This window comes from Apodemus sylvaticus, chromosome 13 (genome assembly GCF_947179515.1).
Source record: "Apodemus sylvaticus chromosome 13, mApoSyl1.1, whole genome shotgun sequence".
NCBI classification, from domain to species: Eukaryota; Metazoa; Chordata; class Mammalia; order Rodentia; family Muridae; genus Apodemus; species Apodemus sylvaticus.
The window spans coordinates 93,218,929-93,246,751 of NC_067484.1; the positions used below are offsets into that span (position 1 = coordinate 93,218,929).

General features: G+C 49.0%; 2 protein-coding genes across 4 annotated transcripts in view; one reads left to right on the top strand and one right to left on the bottom strand.

Moving 5' to 3' along the window:
• Positions 1 to 9,646, top strand: part of Npc1 (NPC intracellular cholesterol transporter 1) — a 47,878-nt gene extending 38,232 nt beyond the window's left edge. For both annotated transcript variants that reach the window (XM_052155972.1, XM_052155973.1), the window contains exons 16-25: positions 90 to 230; positions 1,211 to 1,300; positions 1,670 to 1,860; positions 2,531 to 2,646; positions 3,227 to 3,356; positions 4,454 to 4,654; positions 5,318 to 5,549; positions 6,362 to 6,475; positions 7,551 to 7,713; positions 8,409 to 9,646. In XM_052155972.1, coding sequence (XP_052011932.1) covers positions 90 to 230; positions 1,211 to 1,300; positions 1,670 to 1,860; positions 2,531 to 2,646; positions 3,227 to 3,356; positions 4,454 to 4,654; positions 5,318 to 5,549; positions 6,362 to 6,475; positions 7,551 to 7,713; positions 8,409 to 8,491 — 1,461 coding nt within the window. In that variant the 3' untranslated portion in view covers positions 8,492 to 9,646. The remainder of the gene's footprint in view (positions 1 to 89; positions 231 to 1,210; positions 1,301 to 1,669; positions 1,861 to 2,530; positions 2,647 to 3,226; positions 3,357 to 4,453; positions 4,655 to 5,317; positions 5,550 to 6,361; positions 6,476 to 7,550; positions 7,714 to 8,408) is intronic.
• On the bottom strand, positions 9,350 to 27,678 carry Rmc1 (regulator of MON1-CCZ1). 2 transcript variants are annotated; one of them, XM_052155975.1, is made up of 20 exons: positions 27,183 to 27,678; positions 26,819 to 26,895; positions 24,667 to 24,751; positions 22,619 to 22,675; positions 20,927 to 21,013; positions 19,576 to 19,716; positions 19,230 to 19,333; positions 18,365 to 18,454; positions 18,170 to 18,275; positions 17,195 to 17,306; positions 14,780 to 14,824; positions 14,585 to 14,638; positions 13,543 to 13,671; positions 12,909 to 13,015; positions 10,942 to 11,061; positions 10,621 to 10,698; positions 10,344 to 10,448; positions 10,187 to 10,255; positions 9,889 to 10,114; positions 9,350 to 9,732 (listed from the first exon to the last, which is right to left on the bottom strand). In XM_052155975.1, the coding sequence occupies exons 1-20, from the start codon at positions 27,282 to 27,284 to the stop codon at positions 9,719 to 9,721; spliced, it is 1,908 nt and encodes a 635-aa protein (XP_052011935.1). In that variant the 5' UTR covers positions 27,285 to 27,678; the 3' UTR covers positions 9,350 to 9,718. The 2 variants fall into 2 exon arrangements, with proteins under 2 accessions (XP_052011935.1, XP_052011934.1); XM_052155974.1 differs by having other exon boundaries at positions 9,350 to 9,539; positions 27,183 to 27,677.
• Positions 27,679 to 27,823: the final 145 nt, after the last annotated feature.

Here is a 27,823-nt window from a genome sequence, read left to right on the forward strand (position 1 = left end):
GTAAGGAAGGACAAGGATCTGTTTGCGTCTGGAGTCTAGGTGAGGTTGGACATTGTTTCCATACCCTCTCTTCATCTCTGTACTCCCAGAAAAACCGTCTGGACATCCTGTGCTGTGTCAGAGGCCCTGACAACGGACAAGGTACCCACGCCTCCGAAAGCTGCCTGTTTCGCTTCTTCAAAAACTACTTTGCCCCGCTTCTGCTGAAGGACTGGCTGCGGCCAATTGTGGTACGAACTTTTCTGTAGTTACTGTCTTCTCTCTCTCTACACAGATGTATCACATACCTTCTGAGAGGCCTGGGAAAGCAATTCCAACCACAGTTAGTATAGTGTAAAGGCACAAAGGCAAATACATACAATAACAGGACCCTTTTCTAGTGCAATTTCCTAAAACATTTTTTAGTTTGTTTTTTTTCTTTTACGTGCATTGGTGTCTTACCTGCATGTGTATCTGCAGTCAATCCTCTCAGCTGCGAGCCATCTTTCCTGCACCTCTAGTGCAATTGTTAACAATCAACACTGGCAGCCAGGCAGTGGTGGCGCACATCTTTAATCCCAGCACTTGGGAGGCAGAGGCAGGTGGATTTCTGAGTTCGAGGCCAGCCTGGTCTACAGAGTGAGTTCCAGGACAGCCAGAGCTACACAGAGAAACCCTGTCTCGAAAAAAACAAACAAACAAACAAAAAAAACCCACCAATCAACACTGGCAAGAGTTTTGGCAACATCGGATTTGAGTTGGGTATTTTTGTTTTTGTGCCCAAACCCTAAGTTTTTGTTTTAGAATAGTTGTAGTTTTGCAGAATGTTGCAAAGAAAGCCAATGGAACCCTGTCTCTCCCACCTAGTCTCTTCTAGTGTATACTGTGTCTCACATACACACTTGTAATAATCTATACAAAGAATTATAGTTCAGTATTAGAGTTAGGCTTGTGTGCATGTGTTTGCACCCGTGCACGTGAGTGTGCAAGAGGCAATGGTAAAGCCCTGTGGGTGTTATGTGAGTTGGGTCTGTACTAAGGTCTGGCTTTGAACTGGGAGTGTAGTTCAGTGATAGAGTCCTTGCCTAGCCTTACACAAGGCATAGGGTTCAACCTCTAATGCTACCCCCAAAATAACCAATGGAGTCACGTCTTTGGTGTGTAAGATTTTATTTCTCTTCTTCAGTTTATGATTACATTAGCGACTGTCTCGTGGTTTGCTTTTCTCCAGATAGCCGTGTTTGTGGGTGTTCTGTCATTCAGTATTGCGGTAGTGAACAAAGTGGACATCGGATTGGATCAGTCCCTCTCGATGCCAAACGTAAGCTGCTTTCTTTACTTTAACTTTGTTAGCTGCTATTGAATATAGTTTTCAGAGCATGTGTGTAGGCGTTAATACTGCCTTCTAAACGCAAATCATGCAAGAGGCAACAGTGATCTGCCGCAGGGCTCTGCCGGAGTGGGCTGCTGGCCTGTGACCTATGATACAGCCTTAGAGGTAGAGAGCAGCTCTTCCTGTTGCAGTCTCCTGAGGTCACTGTGAGATCCCTTCTGTCGGGCTTAGCAACAAGTGCACTCTGGGACCTGGGAGGAGAGAGCCATGCGTCATCTAGGTTGGCGGCTCGGGCCCTAGCACCCTCTGTTCCTGTCGTCTCCCATCCAGCCACACTTCTCTCTGTCTTCCTTTCAGGATTCGTATGTGATTGACTATTTCAAGTCACTCGGTCAGTACCTGCACTCGGGCCCACCCGTGTACTTTGTCCTGGAGGAAGGCTATAACTACAGTTCCCACAGAGGGCAGAACATGGTGTGCGGCGGCATGGGCTGTGACAATGACTCCCTGGTGCAGCAGATATTTAACGCAGCTGAGCTGGACACCTAGTCAGTATCAGGGCTGTCTGGTCCTTTGTACTTCTTTTTCTCTTTAATTAATGCTTAGTTTGAGATATGCTCTCCCTGTATGGTCTCCAAGTGGGCTCTGAACCTGGAGAGGGCCCTGTCTCAGCCTCCTGAGTGTTAGGGTTAGACCGGTAGACCAGGTTCAAAAGGACCTGGGTTTGGTGATCAGAAAGAGGCAGAAGGGGCTGGAGAGATGGCTTAGTGGTTAAGAGCACTGACTGCTCTTCCAGACGTCCTTAAGTTCAATTTCCAGCAACCACATGGTGACTCAAAACCATCTGTAAAGGGATCTAATGCCCTGTTCTGGTGTGTCTGTAAATATATATGTTCATATATGAACATATATATATATATGAACATATATATATATAAATTTAAAAAAATAAGGAAGAATGAGGTAGAAGGAGGAACTTATGGCCAGGGTCAACTCAGGCCCGAATTTTCTCACTAAAACCAGATATTCTTTTGGGAATGTTGCTTTTTGTTGTCATTTCACAAAGTCTGTTAGACAAGTTTCACGTGAGCAGGGTGGGCTCGTTGGCCATGGGTTATCTTGAAGGTTTGGTCAGTCACGCGGCAATGTCAAATGGAGGGAAGGAGCTGGGGTTTGCAGGAGGCCCAACAAGCCCGTCACGGTGTCTCTTCTCTCTAGCACCCGGGTAGGTTTCGCTCCCTCGTCCTGGATTGACGATTACTTTGACTGGGTCTCACCACAGTCCTCCTGCTGCAGACTCTACAATGTCACTCACCAGTTCTGCAACGCTTCTGGTACTTCATCTCATTTTCTAGACTTTTTTTTTTTTTTTTAATTTCAGAAAAATGGTAGCACCGCTTGGCCATTTCATTTTCCCTGCGTTTGTGCGTGTTCTGTGTTGGAGCTGTCTCCTTCCCTCTGTCATCGTCCTGTGCTTGTCAGTCACACATGTGACTCTCAGAGCTGACCAAGCAAGGACGCATCAAGGGCCTGGTCCCCGGTCGGACTCTCACTTGTGCAGAGCGCACACACTGCTTCTTAGAGTGCCGGCTGGCATCTGGTCGAAGGCAGCCTTTCTCCGGCTGCTCTGTAAGTGCTGTGTTCGTGACCACGTGAGCCCTGGGCTCTTGGGTGATCCTCAGACCAGGGCACCTGTGTCCAAGAGAGGTTCACTGTAGAGCCTGCCCAACATGAATGCCTGGTCTGTCACTTACTGGGCCTTGAACCCACACGGAGCGGAAGCTTTTGGTGGAGGGGAAGATACAAGAAAACTTTGTGTTTGGTCTTAAGTGTTAGATCATACGTGTTTGTTGTTGCTGCCGTTTTGAGTCTTGCCGCCCATTTTTCTAATGATTGGCTCTCCTCTTTTGCCAGTGATGGACCCGACCTGTGTCCGCTGCAGACCTCTGACTCCAGAAGGCAAACAGAGGCCTCAGGGGAAAGAATTCATGAAATTCCTGCCCATGTTCCTCTCTGATAACCCCAACCCCAAGTGTGGCAAAGGGTAAGTGCCGGGAGCTCTGGGCTAAGCTTTCACTGCAGCTTTAACTGGCACTGAGAAGCAGAGTCTAGATTGAGCAGGCTTTTGGGGAGGGGTCCTCTGCCCTGCCCCTCTCCTGTAAAGGCAGAGACACTATTAAAACTCCTCAGGCTTTGGAAGGTTTAATCATCCTGGGCACTCGGTTCCCACGCTTGCTTCCCGTCCTTACCCTGGACTGTGCGTGGAGGCAGATTCCCATGCACGTCATGGAGCAGAGAAGAGGCCAGACAGTCCCACCGTGCCAGCTGGCTGGGACAGCATCTTTGCTTTGGTAAGGCTGCCACGGTGTAAGACTTAGGTGCTAATCCCTGCTACCCCAGCCTTGAGAGGGGGGTGACTATCTAAATCATCGGCAGTCAGACCACCCATTGCCCATATGGACAGGAGTAGAATGTCTGGCCCAGAACATTCTAGGAAAGATGAAAGGATTGATTTAGAAGCTTTTACAGGTGAAACTTAAATACCACAAGTGTAATGTAACTAACATGCGTATACTTGGTTTTTGTAAGAATCCACATTTGAGCCAGATGGTGGTACCAAATGCCTTATTCCCAGCACTTGGCCAGCCTAGTCTACAGAGTGCGTTCCAGAACAGCCAGGCCTACACAGGGACCTTGTCTGGAAGAACAGACGGAAAGCCTCCATTAAGCAGTCCTTTCACTTCCGTGTGTCACGTCTGTTCTGAGACTTTGGCTAACTCTAACAAACTGCCTCTTAAGAATTGAGGATAGATATTAGAACTCTCTTTGCTTGTTAATATTGAGGTTATTCTGGAATTTCTTTTTTTGTTCATGAAAGCATGGAAGTTCTTTGGAATATAGTTGTTGGGAAGCACTAGCCAAAGGGAGTATCCACTGTGCAGTGTCCTGCCAAACCCCTCACTGTCCTTGACTGGTTAGCTCTCCCAGGCTGTGTGTGCTGGTGTGCCTATTCACCGAGGCCTGAGTCCAGGTTCTCACCCTTTCTCACCTCCTTCATCCGTGTGGCCTCTGAGCCATGCGACTCCACTCGAAGTGCTCATCTTCTGCCCGTGGCCTTTGACACCCACACCCCTTCCTCAGGGGACATGCTGCTTACAGTTCAGCTGTGAACATTGTGGGGGACGACACTTACATTGGGGCCACATACTTCATGACTTACCACACCATACTTAAGACCTCCGCTGACTACATCGACGCCATGAAGAAAGCCCGTCTCATAGCCGGCAACATCACGGAAACCATGCGTTCTAAGGGAAGCGACTATCGTGTGTTCCCTTACAGGTAAAGCAGGGAGGCTCGAAGGGGTAGGTGGGGGCTGCAGATCCTCAGCTAACCAAGAGTGGTGTATGAGGGGCATTTGAGGCAAGTGGGTCCGAGTCTTTAGCCTCTGTTGTGCTCTGAGGACTGAACACAGAACTTGGTGTGGTGCCCCAGCCCAAAGAGACACAGGAGACTGGGCCCTGCACGGGTTGGCAAGGACCCTACCTGCTCATTACTTGGGACATTGCTATGATATAGACTCTTCATTTGCTGGGGTGTTTGTTTTGTTGTTGCTGCTGCTGCTTTCTCTGTAGAAAATTGGGAAGGCAGAGAAAGCAAATGCTACCCTTTACTATCCTAATTCTCAGGCAGAACTGGGTTAACACTGTGGGAAACAGCCCAGGGGAATTCCCAGAATAGACCTGATTCCTTTCTTTCTTTTCCAAATATCCTATGGAATTTTTTGGGGAAATGTTTATAAGGTAGCAAAAATTGAGCTTGCAAGTAAAAAAGTCTATGTAAGCACACATTTGGAGTTACTGCCAGGTCATCTTTGGATGTCAGTGGCTTTGTTCCAGGTACATGGTGCCAATCTTGGGTGGTTTTCTGGGGTGTCTGTCAGGGTGGGGTAAAGAGGGTAGACCCCGGGAGGACAAGCTCTAACCAGATAACTCTCCTCCCCAGTGTGTTCTACGTCTTCTATGAACAGTACTTGACCATTGTTGATGACACCATCTTTAACCTCAGTGTGTCTCTGGGCTCCATATTTCTGGTGACCTTGGTGGTTCTGGGCTGTGAGCTGTGGTCTGCAGTCATCATGTGTGTCACCATAGCCATGATCCTGGTCAACATGTTCGGTGTCATGTGGCTGTGGGGCATCAGTCTGAACGCTGTCTCCTTGGTCAACTTGGTGATGGTTAGTCCTAGTGTTCTCTCACTTTGTCCCTAGCTCCTCTGAGTCTTGCTCATTGTTCCTGGATTTCACATGAGCCCTAAAGCAGCCCGAAACACAGGTGCCACTTTAGCTATGTGACAGATATGAGGTCAGCCAGAACTAAATGAAATTGTCTGAAAACAAAAAAACCATGTAGCCTAGTGACATTAAGACACCCGAGTTTTAGCTGGGTGGCGGTGGCACATGCCTTTAATCCCAGCACTGGGGAGGCAGAGGCAGGCAGATTTCTGAGTTCGAGGCCAGCCTGCGAGTTCCAGGACAGTCAGGGCTATATAGAGAAACCCTGTCTGGGGGGGGGGGGGCAGGGGAGACACCCGAGTTTTACTTACCAGGTGATTCTATAGGGCTTCCTGTACAGCCGTCCAGCATGCAAGTACTTAGGAAGTACTGAAGATGTAGTCAGGCATGGTGGCGCACACCTTTAATCCCAGTACTCAGGAGGCAGAGGCAAGAGGTTTTCTGGAGTTTGAGGTCAGTCTGGTCTACACAGTGAGTCCTAGGACAGCTGGGGCTACAGAAAAATGAAGGGGGCAACTTGAAACAGTCTTCGTGGGAGTAAACACTCAGAACATGATAGACTGGCAAGTGTGCTGGCTCAGTGGGGAAGGATAGGCATCCTTGAGAAGTTTCCAGAAATTCCCTAGTCAAAACCAAGACACTGTAGAAAAAAGTATAGGCCTGGGTAGAGCCTTCAGAACCCAGGGTTTCCTCATGTGGTTTAGGGGAATTTTCAGCTGAAAAAGATCTGTTCTCATGGGCATGCTTTATTCCAGAGCTGCGGCATTTCTGTGGAGTTCTGCAGCCATATAACAAGAGCATTCACAATGAGCACCAAAGGAAGCCGAGTGAGCCGGGCGGAAGAGGCGCTGGCCCACATGGGTAGTTCTGTAAGCCAGGGGCCCAGGATGGGCGGGGGGCTTGTGATGGGGGATGATGGGAGCGCTTGCAACAGGAATGCTTCTTCAGTGACTGGCTGCTGAGAAGAAACACAAATTCGGGGGATAAAACAATCTGGATCCCAGAAGAGACAAATTCTCACCCGATTCATTAAATGGCTCTGTCTGGGACCGATCTGAAATCCCTCGGACTTGTCCTGTTTGGTGTGCTCTTAGACAGTCACATGCCTTAAGCAGGAAAGTTAGGCTTGAGAGAGCTGGAAGCCAGCACTGTGGTGACACAGGGAGTCTTGTGAGTTCCAGATCACACTGGCTTGTGTATAGTTAATGCCTTGAGGTCCCTGATCCAGCCCTTTATCCTGCTGTTCCAGTCAATCACTTCGCCACTATAGAAACTATCAGTGAAAACGTTAATTAAGCCTTTGCTTTGTAACAACTTCAGATACTTAGCTTTCCAGGCCAGCAAGATAGGCAGCAGGTCCCAGGTGAGCTTGCTCTGCAAGCCTGCTTTGGATCCCCAAACCCACATGGAAGATGGAAGATGGAAGATGAGAAATGATTGTACAGAGTTGTCCTCTGGCCTCACATGTGTGCTGCAGACCCACATACACACAATAATCGAAGTTTGCATCCAAGAATCTGTCTTGGTTCAGACTGCTTGATTCTAAAATGTATGGCTCTGAAAGTGTTCTTCCTGGGCTGGGAGATGGCCTGAGTCCCCAGCATTTGACACCAGCTCTGTGAGCAGGATGAGTGGGTCACTGCAACTCGCACGCACGGGCCAGCCAGTCCAGCCATCCGAGCCCCAATTTCAGAGACTGTCTCAAAGCATCAAGTGGGGAGCCATTGAGGAAGACACCCAAAGTCGACCTCTGACTGTCACACACTCGCACTCAGACATCCTTGGATTCATGCGTCTTTTCACCCAGGCTCATAAAAGCAGTAGGCAGACAGCATGGTATGGGGCAGTGCGCAGCGACCCCACTGCCCTTTGACACTGCTGAGGAAGATTTGTGTGACAGTGGATGCTTTCTCATAGGCTAACAGCTTACTTCTGCCTCTACAGGTATTCAGTGGAATCACACTTACGAAATTTGGAGGGATTGTGGTATTGGCTTTTGCCAAATCTCAAATTTTTGAGATATTTTACTTCAGGATGTACTTGGCCATGGTCTTACTCGGAGCCACTCATGGACTAATATTCCTTCCCGTCTTACTCAGTTACATAGGTAAGAGCAGTTACCTCTTCTCACAGGCATGGGAAGAAGGGCACTGTGATGCCAGCATGTCACAAGCCTATAATCCCAGCACACAGGAATCGAAGCAGGGGGATCCAAAGCTCAAGGTTGTTAACTGTGGGCTGGAGGCCAGCCTAGGCTGAAAGACCCTGGCTCAAGGAGAAAAATTTAAACTTGGACATCCCTAAAGTATTTGAGTTTGTACTGACAGCGCCTTGATAACTCGTACTGCATATAAAACTATAGAAGGAAAAAGTAAAAGCTCCCAGGGCTTCCGGTTAGCCATTTCCTTAGGCGTTCGAGGCCGGGCTCACTGCTGCTTTGGTGAGGTGGAAAGCTGGTGCTCTCCGCCCCCCATGCAGAGTCCCTGTGTGGCTGTGACTCCACCTCATAGAGTGGTGCCCAGCTGAAACGGTAAGAGTCACTGGAGGCTGGAGAAAGATGGCTCAGCACTTAAGAAAGACACCTGCTGCTCTTCCAGAGGACCCAAGTTCAGTCCCCAGCGCCCCCGTGACCGCTCACAACTAACTAACTCCAGTCTGAGGGAGCACTGCCCAGATGTTGTAGATTGGCATACATCTACAACACCCTTCCACACAAAAATAAAATAGAAAAAAAATCAACAAAACCATGGTCCACTGTCCACGCCCAGGAGACTGCTTACGCTTCTCTTTTGTCTCACACAGGCCCGTCGGTAAATAAAGCTAAAAGACGCACCACTCAAGAGCGATACAAAGGGACAGAGAGAGAACGGCTCCTCAATTTTTAGCCTTGTAGCAGGCTTTGTAGACGTCTATGGATAGGTCAAGTTTACTGCAGGACAGCTGCACTATCAAGACTGAGCTGGCTGGGTCACAGCTATGGCAAATGCAGCGCCACCCACGCTTTCATAACTCAGGAATGCACACTTGTGAAGCAGTATTATGAATCTGAAGGCAACAGTCACCAGCCCTACAGGCTAAGAAACCTCATCTTGAGCAAGAGGAAGGACAGTTCTGTGACTTTAATTTTTTTCAATGCCTACTTTTAATGATGGTTCTTAGACACTTTAACCTCCCTTCTAGCCCACCACCCCCCAAAGGCAGTGGGAAAGAAAGGATATGGGAGAAGGGAACCTGTTTAGAAATGGTTCTTCGAAGCAGATCCTATCTGCATTGTCAGGAAACCAGCAGTTCCGTTCACAGCTCGACCCACTCCCAAACACTTCACGGACACACCAGCAGTGTTGGGGTAGGAATAGCCAGGCCTCAGCTGAATCATCCGTCAGCAAGAGGGACCAGGGCCAACAGGAACTCCAGAAGTTCTCTGCTGTTCCTCTCTCAGTGAAGACTCAAGGCCAACAGGCATTACACAGCAGCTCTATGTTCTGTGGAGTCCCACCAGATGGATTCAACTGAAAGAAAGCTAGGGCCGACCCCCGCTCCATGCCTGCCACTCGTGTCCTTCACAGTCTGCCTTAGCTTTTCACCTGAGTCTGCTTCAGTGAAATGGCTTCACGTTTGCCCCAGCAAAGCACCAACACAGCTGACTTTCCAAAGGACCCTTAAGTTCCCACTTCACAGTGGCCGTAGCTGTGACTTGATCCCCACATGCTGTCTCCTTTTCTTGGGAGTTAGCAACATTTGAGGATGTTGTAGGTAGGTACTTTATTACATTTTTTGTAGTTTACAGAGCTTTATTAATGCAATAAATTAACTTTGTACATTTTTATATTTAAAAAAAAACTATTAAGAGACTTCAGAATGTTGTAGGTCTCATTAGAGCTTGTTCTCCAAAAACCTGCTTGAAAAAGGCAACGTGTTCTTCACAGTGTTCTCCTGTAGGGAAAATGCAGCTTGGTCACCAGCCCGTGTTGGAAGACAGGATGCAGACAACGCCCGTGGCTTCTAACTTATTTTTCTTTAATAAAATACCTCCTCCTCCATCTTGAGATCTTTCTATATTGCGCAGCCACAGCTGACATCCTTGTGAGACCAGAGCATCCCTGGCCTGTCACTCACACCATCTGCACTGTGTACACAGCATAAGCTCATTCTTACTTCCTGTTTTATCAGTCCTGTTCCTGATTCTTCTAGCGATCCCAAAGTCAGATATAAAAATATGCCCTTCAGCCCTGAAGGTCATGGAAGCCCCCCTTGTCTGTGGTCACCCTGGGCCTTCCCTTACCTGGTGTGAAGTTAGGGCTCCCTCGCAAGCGCTGGTTTCGCTGTTCAAAGAAGCGGAATATGGTGTAGAAAAGCATGATGTCATCAGTCTGCTTCGCAGCATCTAAGAATTTGCGTGCAGAAATGTTGTCATGTCCACCAATACCCCGGATGAACCTTAGGGCAGCCAACACCTGGTGTTTAGACAGAAGAACTTCGACGATCTCATCATTTGCTGTTGAAAGTCTCTGGAAGTAAGGAAGACACGGTTAGGGCAGCCACAGGAGTGCTGGTGAGGCTGTGTGTGGCAGGGCAGTTACCTTCAGCATGTCCAGAGATAGCTGGTGGGCGGGAGGGTAAACGCTCTCTAGGGACAGCAGCAAGCAAGCCTGGAAGACAGGGTTTCAGCTAGCTTCAGTTGGAAGGCTCCCACTGGAAGGCTTAGTGACTACAAAATGGACAACTGGTGATACTGACCAAAGGCTTGGAGTCGCTGAGCACGTGGTACTGCAGAAACTGGTGCAGCATGTAGAAGAGGTTGTGCTGGACAAGGGTCTTGATGACAAGTTCGTGTAAGTAATGCTGGGAACAAGGGAAGGTAAATGACATCACTGAGTCACTGGACCGGGGCTGGTCACATTCCTATAATTTAGCTGTAACAGCATTCTCAACCAAATTCCCCACTCCCACTGAGAACAGCTGCCGTGTTACAGTCCTTTAGCCATCTCTCCTGATCTTGCCCCTCTGAAAGTACCTGCACTGGGATCTGGAACTGGTTCAGAGAACGAATGTACTCCATGAGCACGGCTATCACGAACTTGTGTGGCATCTCCTATGGAGGAAGAAGGGGGTCTTGTCAGCTGCAAAAGGAGCTCCAGGCAGCCCACTGGTCCCCAGTGAAGTCCAGTGTCCCATCTACTGGTGTTAGACAAATCCCTGTGAACCGTCCTGAGTCTACGAGATGCCAACCACACAGTCCCAGACCCTCTCCCAGGGCAATGCTGCTTGTTTAACTACAGTGTAGATTGTTGCTGCCCCATAGTAACCCACTCAGGGGCCAGAAACCATTACATACCTTGTTTTCCACGAATGGCGACAGCACGTGTGTGTACACGTCAGACTGGTCCACCACTGCTTGGGTCCGCACTGGCCTTTTGAGAGGTGGGTTGCTCCGGCTTTGCCCTGCTTCTACTGCCTAAAGCGGAACAGCTTGTGACCTTAGTCACCTTCCACAGAACTGGTACCCACCACAGTTAACACAAGCCAGACAAAACCTCTTCCCATGGCAGACCTGGTGCCCTGGCAAACACTCCAGGGTCTGTGGGAGACTGCAATTAAATCACCACACCAGTCACTCTTTGGCACCCTCTGACGCCTGGCAGCTGCTGCCCTTCATGGAGCACAACCAGACAGTGAGGGGGTGCTGCTTGCACTGGGTTGATGTTCACACAGGGCCTCACCGGTCTCTACATTTCAAGCACCAAGTCCCAGCCGCAGGCTGTGGGAACTGTTCCACAGTGAGCCAGAGATGACAGCTGCACCAGCTGTGTGATCTCCAGAGATGACAGCTGCACCAGCTGTGTGATCTCCAGAGAGCAGGCAGAGCCTCGGTGTGGACAGCCTGACCATGACATCTAACAATCACAGCCTGGCAACGCCCAGGCTCAACCCCACTGACTCCACAGCCCAGGACCAGACACAGAACAAGGTCAGAGGTGACATAGGTAGCCCGGCCTTCAGGGCCCATCAGACTCACTGACCTCAGGTAGCCAAGCAAAGTGGGATTCTCGGTTTGTTGTTTAAAACCATGTCCACTGTTGCTAAGCAGTCATTTCTCCCACTGCTTGCAAATTTCTTTCTTGCTTTAGAAGAACGGAAGTACTAAGTACCTAGTAAGCCACAGTAATTTTTCCGTGCTGTCTATTAACTGAAATGCACAGTGCTGGTACTTAGCCAGGGGCTCACAGGATACTTATGGTGGCAGTATCCTAGGATAGCCTTGGTTTCTAATCTTAGGATAAACCTTGTTGCCCTGTCAGCAAGTGTCGGTGAGCACAGAGACTTGTGGCTACTCCAGACGCTGAGGATATCTGACTGTTTAATACTCAGCTCTTTCTGAGGCTCAGAGAACAGAAGTAGAAAGAATGTGAACACCAGAAGACAGGGAGAAAGGGATGCAAAATACCATCCATAGAGCCTGACACAGACATCCCAAACATCTCATGACAACTGCAATACACTGGCCCTGTCAGCAGTCAATCATGGATCTGGGAGGGGCTCACAGGGCACTAAACCTCCCTGCCAAACTATCTGGGAAGAGATAGTCATCCCACAGATTCCAAGGGGCATTTGTAAATCTGCTCATAGACAGTCCTCATCTGGGGGGGGGGGACATAATGCCGGCTGTGGTGGCACACACCTTTAATCCCAGCACTTGAGAGGCAGAGGCAGGCAGATTTCTGGGTTCGAGGCCAGCCTGAGCTACATAGAGAAATCCTGTCTCAAAAAAACAAAACAAAATAATAATAATATTAATAATAATAATAATAAAAGGCTTTAATCTCAGCACTCGGGAGGCAGGTGGATCTCTGAGTTCAAGACCTCAAGACCAACTTAGATATGCATAGAGAAACCTTGTCTTTGAAAAACAAAAACAACAAAAAATATATACATTCATTCATATTTTAAGTTTTCATACAAGTACAGACACACCTTGCCCAAACTTCCCTCTAGATAACTTATGTTTGTAAATATTTGCAAAGGAGAAAGGCAGCTAACAGTGGAAAGAAAACACACCTCTAAGTGCAGGCTCTGTCAAAAGCCAAGGCTGATTTTCTTTCTACGTAACAGAGGCTGATCAAGAACATATCTACACGTAAGCGCAGATGATTTTAAAAAGCACAAACAGCGAAGGTACTGAGTTGAAGCCCTGTGCCGGCTGCTTGTGGGCACTCCGGGCATGCCCCTGGCACCTGGCCCTCAGCCACTATGCCGTGTATGACCCCGTCACACCTCGGACTCCTCCCATACGGCCTAGCTTACCACTGTGTAGCTCTGCTCAGCATCCAAGTACTTCTTATGTTCATGGTTGAGTTTATCAAACACGGTGGCTATCACGGGCAACGTGGCTCTGTCCGACTCACTCAGCACTGGGAAGGACAATGCACATGTCACACCCACTGCGACCAAAATCTCCAGGCCTCCAGAGAAACGTTAAACCCAGGACTCCTTCAAGTGACAAGGACATGAGCAAGGCAGTGTCAGCAGAGGATGCCATCAGCTTTCGCTGGAGTGCCTGCCTACTGGCTGGTTTCTGTCAAAGTCTACGCATTCTGTGTGTATTTCCATCTTTCCTATGGGTTAAGAATCCATCCTTAAGCATTCGGGCCTGACTGCAAAAGGCATGGTCCAGATGTAAGGCGGGCTTGGGGAGCCTGACGAGAAGACTCAGCAGGTAATAAGCACAGGACACTGGGCCTGACTGCCTGAGTTCTATCTCAGGCCCCGCAAGATGGCGGGAGAGCAGACTCCTGTGAGGTGTCCTTTGAGGTCCAGACACACACCGTGGCATGTGCATGTGTACCATGATGTGCCTAGACACGGATACACATGGGTGTAATTTAAATAAAGTGGTGGTGCTTTCTCACAGACGATGGGGACGGGCCGGTGTACTTACTCTGTGAACAGACAGACAGAACAACCGCCTTGCACTCCTTCCTCTGCAGGAGGAAGTCCATCAGTCGTCCTTTATCTGGCAAGAGATTCACTATGGGCTGAAGTTTCACCTGCAGGTTCCAGAGGTAACCTGGATTTTAAGAGGCAGCATGATCATCAATGTGTGTAGGTTGACTCAACCTCCCCAGGTTAAGGACTGTAAACACAGCCGACAGCCCTTTCTTCCTGACCACCATGGAGCCAGGATGTCCGGGAAGGTGGCTGACTGTGGAAGGCCTGACGGTCACACTATCTCAGGAAACTTGGCTGGTTTCTAGTGAGTGAAGACCTGCACTGAGTCACATCCATCGTTGTTTCCATGGAGACACAGGACTCCTTCCCCTCCTATGTGCGCCCCCCATTGGCTGTGTACCAGATACTTGAGTTTCTCCTGTACTGGCTCAGGGGTGCAAGAGCTCACCCCACAAGCCCTTAGTGAAATCCCCACTGACTCATCAGTCTATTCGAGTGCTGATGGGCAAGCTGGTGCCACCAGAGTGCCAAGCGGGAAAGGCATGTCACATCAAAAATAACTCAAGTGACCACTTTCTCAGTTTCCAAGATTTGGTCCTACTGTCAGGGAATGGAAGAGAGGTGAACTCACTGCAATGAGACTGAACACTCAAAATGACAGAGACAAATGCAAATTTCTCAAGTGCAAACTCACAGGTGATTATCTGGGAAGAGACAATAGGCTGAAGGCTCTGTCGCCAGCGAGACTAGATAAGGGACAGGCGACTTAGGCGGGAACCTGGGGAGTAAGACTGCAGACCACTCTCTATGGGTGGCTTTTCTGAAAAGGTCATGGCAATCAAGCCAGGGTTGCCCATTCTTAGTCACTTTAGCTAGAAGAATCAAACATGCTCAGGAAAAAAACCTGAACCTGCAAAGGAGTAGAGGCTGAGGGGAGGATCGATCACCTCAGAGTCATCCTGACATGACTCTGGCAGGACTAAGTGACTCTGGCACATGCTTTTCTAACTGGCAGTGGCCCTCAGACCTACCTTGGCTTGCACTGATGATGATGTCTGGTTGAAAGACGATCCATGAAGAGGAATCTGTACGTTAAAGGAAATTCCCATTGGGAGCATTGGGTCATAAACAGGAAGCCCCATTTCATTCAGCACCTGCCCTACCCCCACCTCTTGAGGCCACAGAAGGCCTGCCTCCCTGGAGTAGCTCCACCTTCATGAGGATACAGAGTTTACAGGGGACAGGAGACTGACTGGTCACAGCAGCAGGACCTGCAAACAGAGAACACAAGTGTGAGAATGGAGCCATGCAGAGAGAGACTTGGTAATGCCTCCAGCAGCCATGGCAACTGTAGTTAGGTGAGGAGGGGACGATGCTGTCTCACTAATGACAGACCTGGGCAAGAGGGAGGGCATCAGCTGCAGTCATGAAAATACGTCTCCAGGAAGAGAAAATGTTTCAAAGCTTCCCTCGTAGTGGTTGGTTTTAAGGTTTACTTTTTAAGTGTTTTATGGGTTCAATGTATTGCACAAATGTGTGTGTGTACACGAGCACACCACATTCATGTCTGGTACCTGGAGGGGACAGAAGAGGATGTTGGATCCCCTGAAACTGGAGTTACAGATAGTTGTCCACCACCAGAGACCAAACCCAGGTCCTCTGCAACTTCAGCAAGTGCTCTTAACCAATGAGCCACGTCTCCAGCCCTGACGTCTCCAGCCCTGACGCACAGCCATTTAAATGTGCATATTAAAGCCCTGAGAAATTGACCTGGATGGCTCAAAAAGAATACCCAGATTCACTGATGGATCAAATGAAGAGGGCTTGTGGTTCACTACTTAACAATGATCTCTATTACCCGCTGCGCTGCGCTGCGCTGCGCTGCGCTGCACTACATAAATCTAGGCATAAGAGTGCACACCTAAGAAGCAGTCCCCTCGTGTGACGGGAACTCATTCCCGCCAGTTCTGCTGTCTGTCATGCAGCCCGGGGAAAGAGCGCTCTTCAAGCTAAACATGCTCCCAGTTCTGTGCTGACTGCCCGGCTACAATCAGAAGGCAGTGCAGTGAGCTGCACACGTAGGACGGCCATTCTAACACACCCCACAGCCATGAGGACCATGCACGGTCGGGCAAAGCTTCAGCAAAGCACTCGCACACAGGACTGAAGAGGAAAATTCCACTGCCTATCTCAGGGCCTCAGGAGAGCGTGAGCATTTCAATCATCAGAGACCCCAGGTGGTCCTAACACAGTCAAACGCAAGCCACCTATTCAGCAAGACAAAACCAATAATACATCTCCCAAAATCAGCTTGTGGATACATACCCACCCAGTGACAATGCCAGGTGGGCAATGCAGTCTCAGATTTCCCAGGGGCTCATGGTCCAGCAGGAAACACCAAGGGAAAGGCACACTCCACCTGCCCAGACTGCCTAAAACCCCAGGAACCCATGCATTCCTGCACTCTTCCTAGCAATCTTTCCTGGACTAATCTGATCCACGTCAATCAGCACCTTGGTCAAGCAACTAGCCTACTCACTGCTCCTTTATTACTGGGTCAGAGTTGAGGGTTTACATGTTTACAGTAGTTTTACCCATGTCAGTAATTTGTTATCTTCCATTCCTTACTGCTAATGCTGTTATCCAGGAAAAGCTAGATGCCAGGAAGCACACTGAGGCCAGTTCAGGCCATCAGGTAACTGGAGTGCCAGCTGTTCCTTCCCAGTGGACCTTTTGCTGAGCCCACAAGATGAGCCAGTGCCCAAAGGCTGAAGGCTTGTGGATCGATCTACCACCTAGAGCTTGGCTCTCAACTGTCTGTACAAAAAGCACAAGGAAATCAGAGGCTGAGAACTGCCACAGGGCAGCTGACAAGTATGCCTCCTAACAAAACAGAGATTAGGCACTTCAGTCCACTAACTGGACTGCAGTCTCCTATAAAATTACAGTAACACGGTATTATCAGAGGCCTGTTATGAATGGGACTATTTCTTTTTTGAACACTTGACCTACTACTCTCCTGACTTCCCCTCCCCCCCAACCTTAGTAGGAGAAATGCTCTAGAATAAATTCAAGAACCACACCTGTGAGCTGTGACTGTGACTAACCATTGGCCACATCTGCTATACCCAAGCCCAAGGGTCTGACGGGCTGGATGGTTAAAGGTCTTTGTTGCTTTAACACAGGGCTGGGTTCAGTCCCGAGCACCCACACCCTCAGAGTCGCAACTGCATGCGTCTCCTGCTCCAGGGAATCCAGCCCCCTCTTCTGCCTTCTGACAACACCATACATACATGCTCACACATACATGCAGACTCATACAAACACATAAATAAAAAGTAAATCTTAAAAAAAAAACCATAACACAGAGTATGAAAATGTAGGGGCATGTAACCCCATTAAAATTATTCAGCCACAGTCAGCTGAATCCCAGAGTTACAGAAACAGGAAAGCAGAAGATGTTAAGGTCCTAAGTTCAATCCCCAGCATCCCAAAACAAGAAAACAAATGTTCCTCTGCAAAATGAAGCAGACTGGGGATTCCCCGTGTTCCATGTCCCATTCTGAGCATGACCCCAGAAGATTCTAACAAGAATAAGGCCATGTGGGGAAAGACAGCACTGCCAGTTTACAGAATCTTACCTGCCAAGGGGATCTGGTAAGGTTGAATTGATCGGGCTGGAAGCACAGGATGATGGAAGGTAACCGTGCCATCAAACTCTCCCCGTAATCTGATGTCAAATATCACTGATGTCTATAATAGGGAAAACACGTCACCTGGTACTGATTTGGAAGCCTGTGCTTGCATCCACCCCCAGCCCAGCTCTCCCTCAGAGGACTGAGGTGCACATCACAACTCCCTTTCCCACTGTTATTGCTTTCACAAATGTTTCCTGATTCCTTGTAAGATCTTGGAGAGATACAGGCAGATCTTTTCCACTTGAACTTGAAACATCTTCTTTAGTCAGACACAACAATGGGGCCCTCCAAGAAAGCAGGAGAAAGGAGAGACAGGCTTTCCTCACCCACGGAACCGAATGTTCCGCTCTGGCCCACTATCAGATGTTCAGTTAACCATTTGGAAAAGCAAGACCTGTCACAGACTGATGGGCCTGGCAGCGTCCAAAAATGACAGCCAGATAGATACTGTTACCCACGCCCACATGTGAAACAAAGGTCACAGACTTGAATGACACCAGGATCTGTGGTGGGTACCAGCTCAGCTGGCTCAATTGAGGAAGGATCTAAAGATCAAATCAAATGATATTTTCTCAAAGGTTTGAACTTCTCTGTTTTTGAGACAGCAGCTCATGTAGCCCAAGCTGCCCTCAAACCTACTATAGAGCTAAAGAAAACTTTGAACTTCTGCTCCTCCTGCCTCCACCTCCCAGGTGCTGGGATAGCAGGTGTGCACCGTCACAGCTGGTTTTTGAGCAATGCTGGATGGGACAGGCTGGGTACACTCTGCCTAGCAGCTGCCTTAACGGACTGCCAGGGCTCAGAGTGCTGACTCCGGGAGCTCAGGCTCCTTCCCCTCCCTTGTTTGGGTGTGCAGTTCTAACAACGCCTATTGAAGGCCCCGCACAGACCGTGGCAGCTTCCCACGTGAGACTTTACCTCTGTGTCCTGATGGTGGACAACGACCAGGTTGTCCACTACGTTTAGGGCAAACTTTCCCGTCCTATTTAACTTCAGTATGTGCATCTTTTTACATGCGCCTTCTCTGTAAGACGACACAGAGGTCAGAGAAAGAGGTCAGCAAGCCTTAGTTCCTTTTGGAAGCAGAGAGAGGAGAGCATGAGACAGACATACCGTGGGAGGTGGTACAGCACCACCTCCGCGCCTGTGCTGTTGGAGGTCCGAGAATGGTGCCGCAGGAAGAGGACGTAAAGCTGCCCGTATCTAGTCAGAGAGAGAGAGAGAGAGAAAAAACACAAGTCAAGCTGGGTCATTTTCAAGTCCTTCCTCGGTGCTGGCTCTGTGGGCTGAGCTGGAAGAGTGAGGCTTGCCTAGCTGCATGCAGCCCTGTCTGAGCCCTGCACGCCATAAACGTTCAGAATTTCAACACTCAGAAGGATTGGAGTTCAAGTCATCTTAACTACGTAACAAGTTCCGGCCCAGCCTTAAAGGGAGAATAAGAGTCCTCTACATACAGTCTTCTGGGAGAACACCACATAGCCAAGCTCAGAATTCCAAAGTTTCGAAGAGATACAGGTCAACAGTCACAATACCCACTGGTTACTCCACTTCTAATAAAAGGATGGGCCAGGCAGGCCCTCTTCACAGTAGCTATTACATACTGCGTGCTGCTGCGAGCGGCTGTGAGTGGCCGCCTGGGCTGCCAGTCCCCAGCAAAAACTGCACTCACTTCTCAGCTCCCTAAACTGGGTAGCTGGGCGGAAACCAGAGAAGAGAAAGAAGGGAAGTACACTCTACTACACCAAGTCACACCTCAGCTCCCAGGTTCAGTTCCCAGCACCCCATGGCAGCTAACTGTAAGTCCATTTCCAGGGGACTTGATGCCTCCTTATGGCCTCTGATGTGTATATGCACACATACACAGATAAAGCATACAGAGAAAAATAAACCTCTTGTTAAAAGTGTCCTGCTCTGACACACCCACCACTTAGGTCACGAAGGGCAATCACACACAGGACCCCTCTGAGGATGGACATACATGGTCGCCATGGCAATGTCTCGCTCCGAAAGGCTAAGTTTAGTTGACTTCGGTGCAGCTGGTAACTCAATCTCAAACTTGGGAAGCTTCGACATGGTGCCAGCCTGTTGAGGGGAAAGTTTAGGAACATTTAGGGCACTCCTGCCATGTTCTAGCCTGCCCGACATTAACGTGATGGAGATGCTGTCTTCGCCGCTTTCCCACAGAACATCCTTAGCCTGCCGGGATGGTGAAATGCACCCTCTAGTGGTCAGAGATGCGGGGTTCATACAACTGAGGTGCTTTACAGCTGGATAGAGAAGTGGGCAGAGGAGTTACTCTGTAAGGGGCTGGGGCTAACTATTACCCTAAAGTAAAAAGGCTGCAGGACATTCTCCAGGACTGTGGTGGACAGCAGGATCACAGCGCTCTCGGGGCAGTACATGTACCAGTTCACATTGATGTTGTGACTCTTCAGGAGTTTGAGACTTCGTTTCTCGGGCAACACCTAGGACCAAAAGAAAAGGAATCTTCACATTAAAAGACTGCTACAACAAATTAGGTATATAAAGAACACAAAAAGCCCACTGAGGTCTGGGGTAAACTCCGGTGGAAGAGAGCTTGCATAGTACACATGAGGCTCCAGTTTGGTCACCAACATCAATAGAAACCAAAACAAGTCAATGCAGCCCAGGCCCACACAGGTAGCGTCTGTATTTATCAGGTCCACTAACTGTGTGCCTGGTGTTCTCCACACCTCAGTAACTGACCCCCTCCTTCCTACACTCTGAGAGACAGCATGACACGAGAGATGAGAACTCAGGCTGAGAAAGGCACAGAGCAGCAGACTGGCCGTGGCTGAGCCTCCGTGTGCTCCAGCGCCACGCGCCTAAGGGTAAGGGACCTCGAGTTTTCATTAAGCCGAGAAACAGTCAAAGTAAAGGAATCCCAGGGCCCCGTTAACGAACATGAAGAAACGTATAAGCCGGCGCACTGACCTTTCTAACTGTAGTGATAAAAAAGTAAACTAAGTTGGACATCTCGTAACAGGAAGTGGCACAACAAACAAACGCAGAAGTGTTCTCAGAACAAAATCTGGGAACAACCCCCAAAGCATACTGCTATGCAAGAAAAACTACACAGGTTTCTGTGCAGGAGTTGCCTTTTGTAAAGAACAACAATGGCAAATGCATGTGTACAGAGGACACTGGGACTGTGTACAGACTGTGTACTGGAACTGTGTACTATGTACTGTGTACTGGGACTCTGTACAGACTGTGTACTTGTACTATGTACTGTGTACTGGAACTGTGTACTGTGTACTGGAACTGTGTACTGTGTACTATGTACTGTGTACTGGGACTATGTACTGTGTACTGGAACTGTGTACTGTGTACTGGGACTGTGTACAGACTGTGTACTGGAACCGTGGTCTGTGTACTGTGTACTGGGACTGTGTACAGACTGTGTACTGTGTACTGGGACTGTGTACAGACTGTGTACTGGAACCGTGTACTGTGTACTGGAACTGTGTACTGTGTACAGACTGTGTACTGGAACCGTGTACTGTGTACTGTGTACAGACTGGCTGACAGTCATTTTCACGAGCTTTCACCTTTCCTTTCCTCATCTCGGAGGCTGGCCTCAGGGCCTTTTGGTACCACACAGGCAGCTGACTGCCTTTGCTTTCTCTAGCAAACCTGTAGCTGATACAATACCTGGTAAAATTCGATGCCCTGATCCGTTATGAAGACGATTTCGGTAGAACTGGTCCAGCAGAACCCTAGTATGTTGGCATTCTTGGTCTGGAAGAATTACGGAAACAGTGTTTTTTAGCTGACCGTGGGTGCGCATGTCTATGATCCCAGCAACCGGGAGGCTGAGGCAGGGCGTTTGGGAGCTCAAGGCCCTCTGCGGCTACATCTCAAGATGCAGGCAGCTCTGGACATGAAATGCTAGCTCCAAAAAAGTAAATGAGTAAAAATTAACAAAAAGCAAGAGGCTAGGGAGATGCCTCTGTGGGAAAGAGCCCTTGCTGCACAGCACAAGGACTTGACTTCAAATCCCCAGTACCCATATAAATTGCCACAAGTGGCCACAACTGTCGTGCTGGTGTGGGACATAGGGAGGGTCTCTTGGGCTTGCTGGCCACCAGCCTATCTCCAGGTTCAGTAAGAGACCTGCCTCCAGGGGATACAACGCTCAGAGCAGGACACTCCACATCCTCTACTGACCTGCACACACTTGTGTACACACACCACACTATATGTACTGTACATACTGCACACACACGGTGGACATACCGTGGCTTTAACAAGTGTACACGCTCTAGTTTGTGAACAAGAAGGGGCCGTGCAGCTTCTCTTCAAAACCTCAATGCTCAGCTGTCACTCACCAGGCTCTCCGAGTGGATCTCAAAGGCTGGCCTTGAGCGATGTGGCCTGGGCAGCCCGCAACTCAGGACCCTCCTGTTCCTGCTCCCCCTGCCCACCCCCCCCTGGCTGGCTGACAGGCAAGCATGTCCGTGCTGGATTCAAATGCTCTCTTAAACCTGGTTTTTGTCCTAACACCCCTACTCAAGGTTCTGAGCCTTAATTCCTTCTACTCTGCTGAACAGAGGAGAAAGCCTGGGTTTTATAGAAAGATAATAGCCAGAGGCCAGAAACTCCAACTCCTGCCTCCCAAACTGCAACATTCTTGCAGTCAGTAGGGTAACCCAAGGGCTGAAGTCCTTCAGTGAACACTCCAGGGCCTGAGACCCCAGAATGGGCGGCCCGAAGTCCGGGGCACAGCGGGGCTCACACAAGGAGCTGTTCCACTCTTAAATCACCCGAAGGGCTGGAAGAGCTTGGTTAAGTTCCAAGGCTCCTCTCACAGATAAGGACTCCATCTTGAGTGCCACTTACCAAGAACATAAGATGCCAAGGTTACCCCAATGTATGACAGCTCTGGCTACTCTCCCAGCTGCCCTGGAGATCATGGCAGACCTCCCACCAGCCTCCTTCATTACACCCAGCTAACCTAATTAAGAGAGACTAGGGTCTCTACCTACTGAGGGTGCAGGGATACGGGAGGAAAAGAGCACTTCAGAGAACCTCACAAGGTGGACGGGTGGGATCCAAGGCCTGAGACCCAGAAGCCCGAGAGCACAGTGAGGAAGCCCCAGACAGCACTGTCGGTGACCCTTTACACAGCAGTCCACCATTTTACAGCTGAAGAGACAAAACTGGGCAGAACTGTCCGGCATCATAGCTGAACCCCCAGCCGACCCCTGCAGCTCACTGTCAACACAGGCTCTCCCTAGAAAGAGTCCAGGGCATGTCCACCACCCAACCCATTGTTCTCCACACACAAACAGCAGTGGACGCTGCAGTGAGGAATGAGGCCCCACCCCCACCCCACCCGTGTACCTTGCACTCTTGTGTGTACTCCAGCTGAGAGTTATCTGGAATAAAATTACAAAAGTCCTGAAAGACAGAAAAAAAAAAAAAACACGAAGGGAAATTTTCAGACAGAACAGCCTACTGCAAAATAAAATGGACAAAATGTTTTTGGTTTTGTTCTGAGACAGGTTCTCACTAGGAAAGTGCTGTCTGTCTCTGCCTTCTGAGTGCCAGGAGGTGGTGGCGCACACCTGTAATCCCAGCACTTGGGAGGCAGAGGCAGGCGGATTTCTGAGTTCAAGGCCAGCCTGGTCTACAGAGTGAGTTCCAGGACAGCCAGGGCTACACAGAGAAACCCTGTCTCGAAAAACAAAAAACAAAAAAACAAAAAAAAAGGTGTGTGCCCTTATCCCTGGCAAGCAGATTTTTAAAATGATTAAAAAAGACAAACACCCACAAACAGAAAAGACATAAAGTTAATTAGGGTCAAATGATACCAGATTTATCAGCCAACTAAAAGGGGTCCATCCAAACACTCAGTTGGAACTCACGAACAGACATTTTTGGTTTGTTTGTTTTTTGTTTTTTTTTGTTTTTTTTTCCCGAGACAGGGTTTCTCTGTGTAGCCCTGGCTGTCCTGGAACTCACTCTGTAGACCAGGCTGGTCCCGAACTCAGAAATCTGCCTGCCTATGCCTCCCAAGTGCTGGGATTAAAGGCGTGCGCCACCACCGCCCAGCCACAAACAGACTTTTAAAACTCATTCCTCAAGCCAAGTAGACAGCTCATGCCTAGGATTTCATCACTCAAGAAGCTGAGACTGGAGGATTGCTCTAAGTTCAACACCAACTTGGTCTATGTAGTAAGTCCCAGGTCAACCTGAGCCGTAAAAGGAGACATGCTTGGAGAGAGAAATGGAGAGGGAGAAAGAGGAAGAGAGAGAGAAGGAGCAGGAGGGAGGAAGGAGGGAGGTCGGGAGGGAGGGAGAAGGAGAGAGGGAGAAGAGGAAGGGGAGAAAGAAGTGCATTCCTCCAATGGGTGACATCACCTTCCTCAGGCTTCCTGGAAATTCAACAAAACTAAAGCAGCAGCAACACAGCAGTCTGCCTATCTTCCTGCCAGCGACAACAGCGAATGGGATGAGTGACTGACTGACGTGTGACACTAGAAACGAACCCAGGACCTCTTGCTGCTAGGCTAATTACCACTGCATCCCAACCCAAGGCAAGCAATGGTGAGGATCTAGGAGATGAAGCGCCAACACGCTGTCCGACTGTGTGCATTCAACTGTGTGTATCCGCCAAGTAATCAAAATATACCTCCCGCAATCCATGTGGCCAGTTAGAAAGCAACACAAAGATGCATGATATCCGAATTACTTAAAAACAAAATAGAGAGGGCTGGAGAGATGGCTCAGCACAGACTGTTCTTCTAGAGTTCCTGAGTTTAATCCCCAGCAACCACATGGTGACTCACAACCATATGTAATGGGATGGTATGCCCTCTTCTGTTGTATCTGAAGACAGCTAGTGTATTCATATAAAATAAATAAACCTTTAAAAACAAACAAACAAACAAAATAGAGGTTAGAGAGCTGACTCAACAGTTAAGAAGACAGGAGCAGGTTCAATTCCCAGCACCCAGCCACCTGTAGTTCCTGTTGCAGGGGATCCTATGCCCTCTCCTGGCCCCCTCAGGTACTGCACACACATGGCACACAGACATACACAACAGGCAGAAAGAACACATAAAAATAACCCAAGTAGAAAAGGGACTACTTAAAAAGAGGATAGGAGCGGGGAGGAGTCAGGAGAGGGAAAGGGGGGAGGGGGGAAGAACATGACCACAGGTCATAATAAACACGAGAATGTCACAACGAAACTCCGCATTTCATATCATGAACATATACTGCTTTGTAAGGACAGACCAATGCTAAGTTCATTTATCTTCTCAACTGCAAAGGCTCTCGGCAGTTCCCACATCACTGACCCTCTGAGGAGCAAACAACAAGAATTCAGACTCTGTCTCTTCCAGGCCCCTGTTGTCTTTCCGGTGCTGTTCTAAGCTATGTCTTACCACGGTCTTTGAGGTCCTCTGGACAGCCAGTATCTTATTTTCTAGAGAAAACTTAATGCACTTCACTTCTCCTCTGTCGTCCATTCTGAAGAAGAAAGCACATGTTAGGAGAGAAACTGCCCTGAACTCTCGTTCTTACTCCCAGTGACAAAAAGCCAGAAACTCTTTGGGAAGTAGCAGACTAATGTTAGAATTGCATTTCTGAAGCTGTGACCAAATCTACAGGGTAACAACTTGCTAGTGAGGAGGACAGATGACATAGCCAAGTGGTTGGAGAATTTAGGGTCACACATGTCACTGAGGACTACTGGACACCTGTGGGAGAGACGCTCTTATTACCTTGGTTGTATTGATAGTTTCCTGGGTGTATAAATATCAATGCATAGTAAATGTGCAATTTATTATGAGCCAATTATAACTTAATAAAGCTGTTTAAAAAAAAAAAAGAGTTAGGGCTCAGCTGGCTCCCAGAGACCTGAGTATGATCTCAGAATGTGAACCCACGTAAAAAGAAAAAACCTCCACACTGAGGCATTCCCTTCTAATCCCAGTACTGGGGAGACAGAAACAAGCAAGCCCGTGAGGACCACTTGCCATGTTACTGTGCCAATGAACAGCGTCTCAAAACACGAGGAGGAAATAAAAACGCAGGCACACATAGACAAGTTAAATGCTGTATCCTACCTAGACTTCGAGCGCCTCAGGACTCTGAAATGTAGCCTGTGCTTGGCAGCGCCCTCCCGTTCTGTCCATTCTCACTAGGGTACCTCACCCACTAACCTCCCAAGCCTCCATCAGATGTCCGATGGAAGGCAGTTTGTACCTCAGAGCCCTGTAGCTTTGGGTAACACAGAGCTAGACTACATTATCTCTCAGTGTTCTTACTCTCTTCCCAACAACCAAGCCTCAAGAATGCAGACCTATGGGATTTCCAATGCCTCACCACGCCTGACCTGACAGATTTTCACCATCGAGGAAAATCCATAGAATACATAATGTCCAAGGGAGGTCCTGCTAGCGGCCACGCCTTCCCTGTTTCCTTCCCTACACAAATCATGTGTCCTAGAGTCCCCACAACACCATGCCTTTTCTCCTGGTGTTATCTAGGTCTGGTCTTCCTTTCCACCCTGAAGCTGTGCTCAACCCCGTTATTATTATCACGACTGAGGTCAAAGCTGCATCCCTTAAGTGCTCCCACATCTGAACAGAATGGAGCTTAGCGCGGCAAACAGTATTTGCCGAATCTCCTCTCTCCACTTAAGGCTGAGTCCCCCACAGGAGTCCGGGCTAATTCAGAGCCTTCCGTCTGCTGCTTTCAGTGTGTGCTGAGCAAGGGCCCATAAAAGAAGACAAGGCAGGCTGTGGTGGTTCAGCCTTTAATCCCAGCATTTACAGTCAGAGGCCAGCCTGGTCTACAGAATGAGTTACATGATAGCCAGGGCTACACAGAGAAACCCTGTCTTGAAAAATGAAAAAAATAAAAATAAAGAAGGAAGAAAATAACAAAGGAAAAGAAAACAAAGTTGGTTGTTTTTTACTTCGAACAGCTGACATGTACTAAATGCAATTTATTTTTCTGAGATTTTTTTTTTTTTTGAACAGGGTCTTGCTACCTGCGAGCTATTTGCTACTTGGCTCCACAGAGGGCTGGGATAGGCCTGTTGCCATGGTGTTTACAAACTGAGGAACTTGTGAAAATGAAAAGGACTGCTATTGTCAATCACACTGTCAACCAGCATATGTTGGAAAGCCTGTCTGTCACTTTAACCTCAGTGGAAACCCTGACTTTTCTCCATTCACGAGAACACTGAATTTTCCACCACTCAGCAAAAAATCTAGACGAGCTGGGATAAAGGAATAAACGAGTCCCCAGGCCCAGCACTACAGAAACGAGTGCAGGAACACACGAACTCAATAACTTCAAGTACCAGGAAGTGGGCGCCCGAGGAGATTTTGGTTCCCACTTGAACTGCTACCCATATTTCACTGACAGTTGTGCTGTACCCAAACTGCACCAGCAGATAGAAGTCCACTGCTTTTTCCTAACTGGCATGTCAGGCCGCTCGGAGGAGGCGAGACAAAACGATCCAAGTTTCTGAGTTAGAAAACTGCCGGTGTTTACATGTGGGTATTAGTCTGAAAGCGTAATTACCTGAAGGAGATGGGATTCCTATCATCTGGGCCTTTAACGACTACTCCTGTAGCTCCACCCGACCGAACGGCAAACACCTGAGGAAAAGAGAGAACTAATGGTCAGACGTTATAATGATCACATCCCCGATTCATCCGAGCAAACTAACAGGGCATGCTCACAGGTGGGTGCTCAGACAAATTTTAAGAGCGTGCAAGAGCAGGCCAGACCCTGGAGACTGACCCTGAAAGCCAGCTCGCACACTGGCACTGCCCATGCACTTGCACACTCGTCCCTGCTCCCGTACAATCCACCCGGCACTGGGCGAGGGCGCGGCGACGGTAAGGTGTCTGGGTGCGGGGTCCCGGCCGCGGCCGCCGCTCACCTGCTTGTTGGCCTCGTCGAAAAACACGCAGTTAACCGAGTTCGCCTTCTCGAACTGCACCGGCCGCTCGCACAGCTCCAGGTAGTAGTCCTCGCCGCCCATGGCTGGGACCGGCGGCGCTCGTCCGCAGAGGCGGCCGTCTGCGATCCAGGTCGCCGCCCGGCCGATGTCCTAGGTCCCGCCCACCACGTGACCAGGCCGTCAGCGCTTCAGGGGGCGGGTCCCACCACTAAAGACACGCCCCCTTCCAGGAGCGTGAGTCACGTGACCCTGGGGCCTGCGGGCTGCTGGGAGGCCGGCCTGGTTTCTAACTTGCTTACCAATGGTGACGTATTCCGTAAGCGTGAAGCAAAGAAGACCTACGAGACAGGATTTGATTTCTGTGTTCGCCTCAGGACCTCCCTCACGCCAGTCAGCCACGTTTCTCACGGAATTCCTTCTCTAGCGCCAGAAACTGATTTTTGAGCAGTCTGCCTTAGCCATACCGGCAAGTGCTGCGATCTGCCAGGATGTTAGGGACTAAGTTTTACCCCTCCCCTAGAGTTTACGTGTTGAAATTTTAACCCCCGATATCCCAGAATGTGCTTGTAACTTCAAAGATGTAATTAAGGTAAACTGAAGTCATCAGATGGGTTCTTAAA